Below are 12,180 nucleotides of genomic sequence, written 5' to 3' on the forward strand. Positions count from 1 at the left end.
GAAACAATTCCTTTTTAGTGTATTCTATACTCAAATAGTTTTTATGTATATTAAAGCTACGATCTAGTCCAATATTCTTATGTAGATTCTAGGTCAAGCTCATAAAGTTGCACATGCAGTTCACCATTTCTAAACTCTTTTGAACCACTAGGGTAATGCACTTTGGATTGTAGCTAGGGTACCTCTAAACCCTTCTTCCCCTCGAGGGAGTATAAAAGGTCATAGAAAATCTTCTAGATTTGATAAGGCTCTTATTCATATGGTCCCAATCCTCTCAATCACCCTTTGCTTCCTTTCATGGACTTGACACTACTAAGTGGCAGCATTAAGACACAATTTTATACCTAGATCTAACCATCTCCTTAATTGTGATCAAACTACCTTGGAGGACATCCCTTAAGAGGAGGGAACTCTCACTAATGGGGACCCTATTGATGGCTTTTCCGTTGACATGTATGGAGAAAGCTTGAGGTTATTTATTCTACCTTCTTCAAATAGCTTTAGTTGCTTGGAGTTTTTTTCCCATCCTTGTTTCAAGCTCTTACCCATCGAGACTTTGAGGATATGTTTTCATACGAACCATTCCTTTTCATTATGTATAATTATCTTTTAAATCCAATAGAAAATTAAATATAATTTATTCATCAAAAATTAAATATTATGCATTTATATAAAAAGTAAGATTAAAACTATTAATAAAGATATACAATAGGTACTATCATTTACACAAATAAAATATGAAAACAAACTAAAATATATATTAAATAAAGATATACAATATATAAGACAATTTCATTTACATTAAATTTTTCTATTAGGAAACAAATAACCAGTTGATCTTATATTTAAAAGACGCATCCATCAAAATTTATGAGATTTAATTGGAAATACCATACACTGTACTATGAATGAGAAAACCAAAAAGCATTGAGAAAATATTTCCCGTGCCTCTTACGTTGTCAATTAATTTCCGGTAGTATGCTTACAACCACATGATGAGGAACTGGAAATCTTTACAGACTTTCAATTTCGAAAACATAACTAAAACCATTAAGTGCTGTACTTGAAAACGTTCGTGACAAACTGCAAATCCCCAAACTAATCTAATGTTTGGCTTTCGGATTCTTCAAAGAATAGTGCAGACGTTGGTATCTTCTTCCGGGATATAATCGGAATAGCAGTAATAAATGTGTGGGGCAGGAATATCTATGTTTGCTGATGGGTTTTCTTCAGGGGGCTTGGTGTCTTCTGGCGGCTTAGTTTCTTCAGGCGGCTTATTTTCCTTTTCTTTGGCAGGACCAAAGCTCAATAATTCTGTATATCCAATTTTTCTTAGTTTGTCTGTGACACACACCGGATCTGCATCCCCCTCTACAGTTATCTTGTCCTCCGTCATGTCCACTGCAACTGAATCTACGCCTGCAAAATACATGCATATTTATTTATTGTCTATTAAAAATTTATTTGTATCAATGTTTTGAATCACATTTCATTAATCACAAAATCTGATTTAAAAAGTTGATACAAATAAATAATATACAATTAAATCCAAAAACACTACACACTAACACAACACACTAATACATGAAAAGCACAGTGCATGTATGTCCTCCTCTTTTATTTGGCAGTCCGTTATGTACTAAAACTTTGTACCTTCTATTCGTGCAATGGCCTTTATTGCCTTTTTCTTTCTTTTCTCATCCTCCATACGTAATTTCAGCACCATTTTCTGTTCATCCAAATTATGGGCTGTTCAATTAACTGAATGGAACATAGAATGTCGTTCAAAAGTCCTCAAAATGCACTTAAATCAAAGGGAAAAAATGGAGAGTACCTTCATGTTTGAGTATATAGCCTCTGGAACCTGAAACTCTGAAACAAACACGCTGGTTAGAAAAAATACCGATTGAAAGCTAATTTTACTGGGTTTTCAGTATTGCAAAGTCTTTATAGGAAAATCCCATTTGCAAGAGGTGAATTAAAGTCAGTGAAAGGCAGGAACGGGCAGAAGATTCGTGGAAATGGAGCGCGGCAACTTGTGGACGACCATGCTGGAAAGTAATCTATAATCATTTTATTGAAATATTTTATTTTATCAGTCAAACATTTAACATGTCATTGACACTAAAAAATAGTAAATAATTATTTTATTCTTGTCCCACATTATATTTATGACAGTCAGACATTGAGTAGTAATTTTCTTCTTCCTTTTTTTAAAAAAAAAAATGTTAAAAACAATCTTTTCAATTAGATTGTGGAAAATTGATGCCAATTAACAAAAGACTTTATTATTGTCTTCAATTTATTATATTTATATAATGCACTTTTCCAATAAAAGACATACTTATAAAACAAATAGTAAATGATTCAATAGATTTATTGTTCAATGTTCTTAGTAAATATTAAACTTATAAAAGTTAAATAATTACTCATAATTCTATAACTCATCCTTATCAAAAAAATAATAATTGGCATATTTATCTTGAAAAAAAATTATGCTTTGTAAAACTTCACAATCTAATGAATAATGATAAAAATAAATAATCAACTATGATGTATAAATCATTTAAATATTTTATTCAAACATTACACAATTAAAGAATCAAATAATCATATCAAGAAATGAATTTATTGGACCAATAAGAATTATAATTGCTAGGGCTAAAGATTACAATTTGATTTGTAACAAGCAAAATAGAGGGCCACAAGCCACCATTAATTTGGCCTACAGTATATGAACATACCAATTTGGTCCAGGGGAAGATTTGAAAAACAAATGAGTTGTTGAGACATACTCTCAATTGTAATTGAAGTCAATAGATTGATTGGTTGATTTATAAATGTTAAAAGTACAATCTACAATTATTTGTAAAAGAGAAACATTTTTATGATAGATACGCAATTAAGATTTTGGGAAGTGAATAGTATCTTTCTATATAATTTGAATTAAATTTATAAAATTAATATTTTGATATTTTTATTATCTAACATAATTTCTATTCAATATGGTCAGCATGAACCTTCAATAATACATGAAAATAATGTTAAATTATCTAGTACATAGGTGGATGCTTTTAAATAAAAAAATTACCATTATTGTGGCATTGGGGATTCCAAGACTAGATAATTGCAATAGCCTTCAGGCAGACAGTACTGAAGAAGAAATTCAATCACCATTTGTGGATGGTTAAATTGAATGAAACATAGAATCTCTTTCAAAAGTTCTAAAAATGCCCTAAAATCAATGGAAAAAAATTGGAAAGTACCTTCATGTTTAAGCGTATAACCTATTTATCCTGAAATTCTGAAATTAACATGCTCTTTAGAAATAAAAAACGATTTAAAGTTCACTTGACTAGGTTTTCAGTATTGCAGAGTCTTTCTAGGGTTTCCGCCATGTCAATGTCACTTGCTTGGGTTTTACAGCATTTCAAAGACTTTCTAGAAGGAACCAATTGTCATCCGTGAAGTCAATAAAAGCTAGAAAACTTGTGGAAATGATGGAAAAGTCCAGTTTCTACGAAGCTTGCATGGAATGATTAGTCGAATAAACAATTGCAGCTGATTTCAAAGCAATAAGTAATGCCTGGCACATGTTTCTAAATTTTTAACGTACATTTAGATTGCTAAAAATTCGCAATTAAAACATATGTTGATCTCTGATGATTAATGTTTAAAAACTATATTATTGACTAAAAATATAGACTTGAAAACAACAGATGAAAGTTTGAAAACGAAAATATAGCCTCTATTTTTCAATAAAAGATTTTAAATTATTTTGTGAACAAAACTGTTGCCTTACCACTGAGCTATCAATCATTTCAGCATGAAAATGCTTGCGTGCTGTGGACTCCATGAATAGTAGTTGTATGTGATTCTGTATTATTGTCGAACATGATATACATAAAAAGGTTATACAGATAAGATATTTACATGAACAAGCATGGACATTTATTGATACATTTACAAACTTTATTCATTTGGTAAATATGGGAAGTTTCAAGGTGGAACTTAATATGATGGGTTCAAAATGTGATTTCGATTCTTATCTAATTCTCAAGGGAAAAAATTTGGAGATATGAATACAGGATAATATTACATATAGCTATGCAGTGGTCTTTTTCATAATGATATAAATTGGTATGTGTGGTATTATAAGTGTAGGTCTCTTGATGTTTTGGTTCGGACTCACCTTGATTTGTGACACTCGTATTTTGGACATTATAACATATATTGTATTTTTTGACATATTAGAGATTTAAGTCTCACAACCTTTCTATGTATTGTAGAGCAAGGATCAAAGTTTTTCTTACTAAGTGACACTTCCACCTTTTTTTTTTTAATTATAAAAAATAAAAAATAAAAAAAGAAATTTAAAAACAATAATAGTGATATCATTAATGTTCATTGGATTTCATGATTTATTTATTTTATTGAAAAATGCATCCATTGATAAAAGAATGAATGTACGAAAGGGATGCATGAATTTCAATGTTTAATTTGATTTTTCATGTTCATGGATGATTTTAGAGATGTTGAGTTATATTATTAAGTTATTTATAAGAAAATAATATATCATATTATTATTTTTTGATAATTTAATTAGTTTAAAATGAAAGATGAATACTTTTTAATAAAAATTAAGATTCATAAATGTATTATTATATATTTGAAAATTAAATAAAATGAAAGGGTTGTATTTCAATTATTTAAAGATAAATGACGAATATAATTGTATCTTTCATGAATTCACATTTCAGTAAGGTTCAAATCTTTTAGATATCTCATAAAAAGAAATGTGGCTAAGCCATAAGACTAACATTGTCTCCAAGGTGACTTTGATGAAACAAATACTCTTTCTTTAGCTTTTACTTGAAAAAACATATTAGCTTTCATTTCATGTTCTTGATATCAACTACTTGCGAAAGTAATTAGAGGTTGTTACAGTAATATCTAAAAAATATAAAAACATTCATATTTTATGTAGATTTGTATGCCAAATATTTTAGATTGACCTTTTTATTTGTAAGAAAATTGAGACCATAATTAACAAATATTTCTTTTGATACTTTAAATCAAATTCCAACCTTTGCATTTAATCTCTAACCGCAAATTTGAATTGTGTGTTGAGTGATCTAGACAAAACTCAATGGAAATTTACTTGTCTTGATGTCTACTACTATGTTTGAAATCTTCGTAATTTTTGTAGAAATTATTGAGGAATTTTTGACATAAATAATGTTTTCATTTAGTCCAAACCTACATAAAAAACATCATATACAATAGGCAAGTATATAGTAATACCTCAAATGCTAATGCAAGATAATGGTGTAATGTCAATGATCTATGGTAGGCCCTCTTTGTGATGATAGAATGTGGATGCAAGCTCTTATTTGGATGTTCAAAGGAAATTGAGTAAATTATTATTTTTCCTTAAATACAACATCCTAACATATTGGTTAACACTTTATAAAATTAATTTAACATGTATTTTCTACTTAGAGGGAATCATTGAGTGTCCAAATTTAAATTTAAATTTTAAAAGTTTAAGGGTTATTTTTGTATTTTGTGGAATTGACTTAGATTATTTCCACATCTCACTAATTTGACACATGCAAAGAAGTGAATTAACTAAAAATTACAACCAATATAAAGGATTTGTAAATGAAACCAAATTAAATTTATGTTATTTAGCAAATTTTACACTAAAACATGTTACCTTTATACTATCCATTACATTAGGGACAAATTTACCAAAATAGACACAAAAAAGAAATGAAATATCTGTAATTATGCAATTTTAACCACTATAACTTGTATCTTATATTTTATTATAGATATGCTTTTATTAAAAATATTCTATATTTTATTTCTAATCTATCAAGAAATAGATATAATTGTTGGAAAAATCGTCAGTGCTCCCCTCAAGATTTGTGACAAGGGACTAATTGCCTCACGTGGGATCCATATCTCTATAGTTTGTATCAGGCGTTGATAGATTGTTCTTTTGACATGACAACAAACTGGGCCAACAAATGGTAATAGAGCATTGGGTCATGGGTTAAAATCCCCTCGGGTAATGCTGAGGGGGAGATTGTTGGCAAAATTGTTAGCACTCCCCTCAGGATTCATGACAAGGGACTAACTGCCTCCCATGGGATCCATATCTCTACAGTTTGTATCGGGTGTTGATAGATCGGTCTTTTGACACAACAACAAACTGGGTCAACAATAATTAAATGTTATATTATCTAAACTTACTAAGATGAGGGGCTAAAAGTAGTCAAACCCCATTTTAAAACAAAAAATAGCATAATGCACAAGTGTTATAGCTTGGTTTATATTAAAATCCTAAACATGATATAAAAATATTATAATAAGTTTTTATTATATATGTCTTGAAAACACGAAATTTGCTCTTTTTGAATTTATAACACATACATGTTATAGAAAACATGTATTTCATTTAAATTATTTCTCTAGATAATCAATCCAATATAGTACATCTTTAGGACTCAACTTTCTTTGTTAATAAAGAATATAAAAAAAATTCTTACTCCCCGCTCCCATTAATGCCATAAGAAACTTATCCATTTTAATTGTCAACTCATCATCTAAAATTGAAGTATCTATTTTATGTTCTTCATGAATTCGTGTATCATTATCATTGAAATATTTAATTATAGTTGTTCATTTAAGCCTTTGTGCAGTCTTTAATGGACTCATGCATTTTTGGTATATCTCTATTCATTTTATGTTGCCTATTATCACTTTTTACAGTATGTTATATACTAATGTGTCATTCACATTGTCCTCTTTAAATTTTTCCTTATCTTATCTTATTAACCTTTCTTTTTATTATCTTCTTTATAGTGAAACACAAAAAATATTTGTTAAATCTCATGTCATATGTACCACATATAGTTTGACACATGCACAAAACTTTATTGTGTGTTATGACATAGTCCAACAATAACCTAAGATTTGATGGCACCTGATGCTTTCAAGGATATAGGTTATATAGAAACATATCAATATATGGAAAACATAATAAAATTATAAATCAAATATAAGAGTCAATGAAAATAAATAGAAGAAGAAACTTTTTTCATATTACAGAGAGATTAGACAAATTTTTCTCTAATTTGAATTGGGTGTCAAAGCTTGGCCCTTGTTCAACTTCCATGCTTGCACTTTTCAGGTCGAATCATTTTGTAGTGCTTTTGGAATCTTCATTTGTCTCGAGGCCCCTCTTAGGTCTAGATCTTCTTTTAGATTTCAACATATGTGGTTCAGGGACTTGTCTTTTATCTCCCTCATGTGGGAGTGGTAGCGAAATGCTCCTTTTGTTTGAGGATCTAGAATGTTTCAGCTATTCAATAAACGCCAACATACAAAGAGGGAAATCAAATTGTATATTTCTTGGGGTTTTAAAAATACATTTGCTTCTAAATTAGAGATTTAAGATCAACTCAATGATATTAATAATTTAATTATTTCCAATGGCATAGATGAAGTGTTGTACAAGAAGCAAAAGGACCTTCATCTCAATTAGAAAAAGTGCTCAAGTGAGAAGAGATTTATTGGAGGCAAAATTTGAGAGAGGTTTTGCTCAGGGAAGGTGATAGGAATACCAAATTCTTCTACTCCTCCGCAACCATAAGGAAATATTATAATTCTATTTTTAGATTAAGGATTCCTTAGGCTAGGTTTTGCTTGAATCTGACAAGATTTAGCAAGAGGCTATTAAGTTCTTCTCTAACCTTTTTTTGACCTCATCTCCTAATCTCCCATTAGATTCATAGGAAATTATTTCTTTCATTCTCAACATTATCTCTCAACAAGACAATCTTGACCTGCTCAAAAGTTTCTCCTTAGAACAAGTGAAGAAGGTGTTGTTCTCAATATAAGTGGATAAAGCTCCAGGGCCTGACAGGGTCACAACTATGATTTTGCAGAAATATTAGCACTTTGTTGGAAGAGATCTATGGCTTGCGTTAGACGAACCAAGATGCAATAGTAATATTCTCAAAAAGTTCAATACCACACTCGTTCTCCTTATTCTAAAATCTTCTTCCCCAACCTCCTTTTCTAAATTCAGGCCCATTTCTCTCTGCAACATAGTATATAAGATATTCACTAAGCCCATCCCATTAAGATTAGTAAATTTATTTCCAAACTTTATTTTAGAAGAACAAGAAGGCTTTGTTACAAGGAAATAAACTTATGAAGGTTCTCTTAGTGGTCATGAAATCCTCCATTCAATTAATCAAGAGAAGTCACAAGTGAAGCTCCTCAAAATTGATATGATGTGTTAGGAATTGAATGCAAAAAATATTAATTAAATGCAAATAAAGGTTAAATAGAAGAATGAAGAACACATAAATAATAATAGAGATGAGACAATTGTTAACATGGTTCACCCAAACTTGGGCTACATCTACCAAACAAAGAGTAATGGTGTAATTTGGAAATAGGGTCACACCAAATAGGTTAAGACCACCAATTAGCCAAATTAACCAGTACATTAAAAGGAGGATGAAAATTCAATATATCCAACCTCAATTCTATTAGGAAGAGGGTTGAACGCTTATTGAGGTCCTATTTCCCCTTTTGTTTGAGTTGAAATTGTGTAACTTGAATTAGGTTTGCAAATTGTGAATAGTAAATCTATTGGAATGAAATAATGAAAACAAAGTGTTGTAGAAACCAAACAGAGCCACAAGAAAATATTTTGAGCAGTAAAAGAGGATTAGAGTTTGCACCTTAAAGTTTGGGAAAAATTGTCAAGACCAGGATGCATCACCATGGTCCTCAGTAGGTGCGATGGTTCCTCTATAGCGTCATGGTCCCGAGGTGGTTTCAAAATCTCTAAAAAAGATAGTTCACCTTGTCTCGGTCTTTGAGCTATCCTTTCCAACCCCAAATTTACAACTTACATACCAAAAGAAGAGAAATTGTGTTGTGGCTATATGGGGTTTTGCCTTAGTCAAATCCCTTGTTTTGGTGATTTCCACCTCCACAAATAGCTAATAATGTCTTGAAAAAGTGTGTGTGATAGAAACTTGTGTGTATTCAAGATCCTAAATGAATAAGGAAGTAAATCTAGAGTTCTACCCTATGCTTGGAGAGTAAACCCCAAATGAGTGTAAATGTAAATGTAAATGCTTCAAATCATAAATGCAATAATGGATCTAAATCATGAATGCAAGTCTAAAAATGATTGTAATGAAACTCACATAGAGACATGAAAATAACATGAAACCATAGAAAACCCTAAGGGAGAGGTACAAGCCAATCAATAGTCAGTGATCTCCTATTATTCTTTAATATCTCCAAAGCTTCAATTGATGATAAAATGGTTGATGAAGACTTGATAAATTCTTGATGAATGCTTGATTTTTTAGACTCCATATAACACATAATTTCACTTCATAAAAGGATTTTTCAAGTTATTGTAGATGGATCCTTCAAATGAGGAAAGGAAAGGCTATATGTATGAAACCATAACTTTGTTTTTGATCATAGGCTAACCTAGAATTAATATAATTTTATAATTATTTGGATTTAAATATTAAAATACTGCCAAAAAATTCTCTGGAAATTCGGGACCAAGAGGTCACCTCTAAAGTCAATTCTAGAAGGATGTGATGATTCAAGGTGTTTAGATATGCGAAATCAAGCATTAAAGGTCAAAATAGGACATAATTAGGTCTTTTGATGAATTAATTAATTGAAAGAATAAATTAAAAAGGGGCACACTTAGGGTAAAGGGTAAAATTTTATGATGTGTGGAGTGATAAAAGAAGACTTTAGATTAATTAAATTAATAAATTAAATTCTTAAAGAAAAATTAAAATGTAAGATGAAAACATACTAAGGCAGGTGCTAACTAAGCATGGAATTATACCACCTAATTAAGGGTGTACGATTTACGATGCTACATTTAGCCCCCACTTTAGTGGTCATATGACACATGTGCATATACAAGCTTAGATACAAAAAATTAAACATTCATTAAAAAAGATATATCCATAAGGTGTTTAACAAAGCGCCAAGTGGTATCTATAGTAGATTGTTAGGAACCGCATCCTAGAAAGCCACATTGTTAGATAAAATCACAAAATCACCTAAATTCTTACCAAGGAAATGATGAGTTTTGAGGGTAGCTATATGGCCCCCTTGTTTTGACTTGCTAATTAGTGATTTGAAATAGGGTATCATGTTTACCACATCGAATTGTGAAGGAAAATTGATGACAAATGCTCACAACAAATCTTGATACAAGATCGAAGTGCATCATGGAATATTTGGTAAGAAATAGAACTAAACCACAATTCCAGCACAACCAAGAGTGTGAGGATTGTAGCTCTCTAACACAAGATGAAAGATTAAGTGGAAAAATGTATAATCACCTTTTAAATTGTGAATGGGAGGAAAATATCATTATCCAAAGACATCCACCTTCAAGAATAGAGGGGATCTTTGATAAAGATAAGATCTTTAAAAGGAATAGAGGGAAGAAAATAATACACACATTCTCGAATATTTAGGAAAAGAGGATTCTTAGCAAAATATTACACACTTTCACTAAGGAGACATTGTTCATGAAAGATGTATCATTAAAAATAGAGAATAGGTCCTAAATAAGGTATACACATATTCTATGCAAGAGATGAAATCAATCAAAAAATGTAACTCCGCAAAGGAAAGGTGAATCATTGGAGAAAATAATATAGGATTAAATATCACCCTTTCCCTCCAAGCATAGAGGCAAGGACATCAAAGAGGGATAATTTATAAAATAAAAATTGTTATAAAAGAAGGAAAGAGATCCTCATCAGGGATATCACGTTCACAACATATAAGGGCTCCTTATAATAGACACCACTCAATGAAGAAATGAATTTGATAAATGATTAAAGACTTCCACGACCAAGGAAGAGGTCCTATTTAAGGATGTGTACATAAGATCCTCATTAGGGATACTTGTTCCAATATGAGAGAGGGAATTCCCAATATGAATATACACCTCTACAATCAATAACCAATCCTTATATAAGACATTACTTCACAAAATGGAAAGTTTAATCTTAATAAGGAGAGATGTTTGAAATGATTCTTGCCCCCATACATAGAGGTTACATAGAGACAAGAGATGAGACAAAAAATGGCTATTATGTTGCTTCCAAAGTATGATTGCACATGAAATTGTACTATCATTAATGACAATGATCCCCCAATAAGTGAGCTACCAATGTCACATAATGATGAGCAACATTATAGCCAATACTGTTATTTGAATATATGACATATTGGATGAAAAATTTGAATATGAAATGTGAAATTATCTACACTCAATGCAAGAAAAAAAAAGTATAAGATAATTAGTATTGAAATGTCTTGATCAAGAAAGCAGTCTATAGTAGGAGAATAGGTCACTAAGTCATGCTCCTCTTGCACACATGAAACCTTAGGAGAGGGACATGTATAATTAATTAGGGCCTTATTTCTAGAAGAGAGGATATTAAAATTCATAGAAGATGAAGCCTCATATGTGAGATTGGAAATCTCTTGGGGAGATCCATAAAGAGACTTGTCCATCACCAAAATTTCCTTATGAGTGGGATGAGTATTGAGAGATGTAGATGATGATCCAATTGAGATGAAGTAATCATCCGTAGACTAAATATAGCATTCACAATGAGAGATGGTTTTTTGATGCTTTGATGGGCTTTGAAGGATTATATCAAAGTCCAAAGGAAGCTCCACATATGTTATTTTCTAAAGGAACATTGCTCCCTTCTTCATTTGTGCCACAACCATTTCTATTATATCCACTCTTAGCTAAAATATGAAAAATTGGACCATAAATGGATGCCATATCAAAAAGATATGGTGGGGCCTCATAGATCTCAATGCCATAATTAGAAGAATAAGAAGAAGATCCCAAAGAATTGTTTGAATTAGAAGTAGCCACAAAATTGTTACTAACTTCTTTAGACAAAGTGGGTTGCTTTTTAGCTTCCACCATATTACCTTCATTTTTAGTCTTAGGTTCTCTTTGAGGGACTTTGTATTCCCCTACAAAGGTAGGTTTAAAGACCAAGGATCCCCAATCTTCTTCCAAGAGCAATTTTTATGGTCAGAAAGTATCTTCAGGAGAAGATGGTGATTCAG

At 30.9% G+C, this 12,180-nt stretch overlaps 1 protein-coding gene across 1 annotated transcript; it reads right to left on the minus strand.

Moving 5' to 3' along the window:
- Positions 1–1,009: 1,009 nt before the first annotated feature.
- Positions 1,010–3,856, minus strand: LOC131859576 (heavy metal-associated isoprenylated plant protein 39-like). Its single transcript, XM_059213502.1, has 3 exons — positions 3,803–3,856; positions 1,654–1,729; positions 1,010–1,419 (listed from the first exon to the last, which is right to left on the minus strand). The coding sequence occupies exons 1-3, from the start codon at positions 3,854–3,856 to the stop codon at positions 1,127–1,129; spliced, it is 423 nt and encodes a 140-aa protein (XP_059069485.1). The 3' UTR covers positions 1,010–1,126.
- Between the last annotated feature and the right edge of the window lie 8,324 nt (positions 3,857–12,180).

Source organism: Cryptomeria japonica, chromosome 2, assembly GCF_030272615.1.
Source record: "Cryptomeria japonica chromosome 2, Sugi_1.0, whole genome shotgun sequence".
NCBI lineage: Eukaryota > Viridiplantae > Streptophyta > Pinopsida > Cupressales > Cupressaceae > Cryptomeria > Cryptomeria japonica.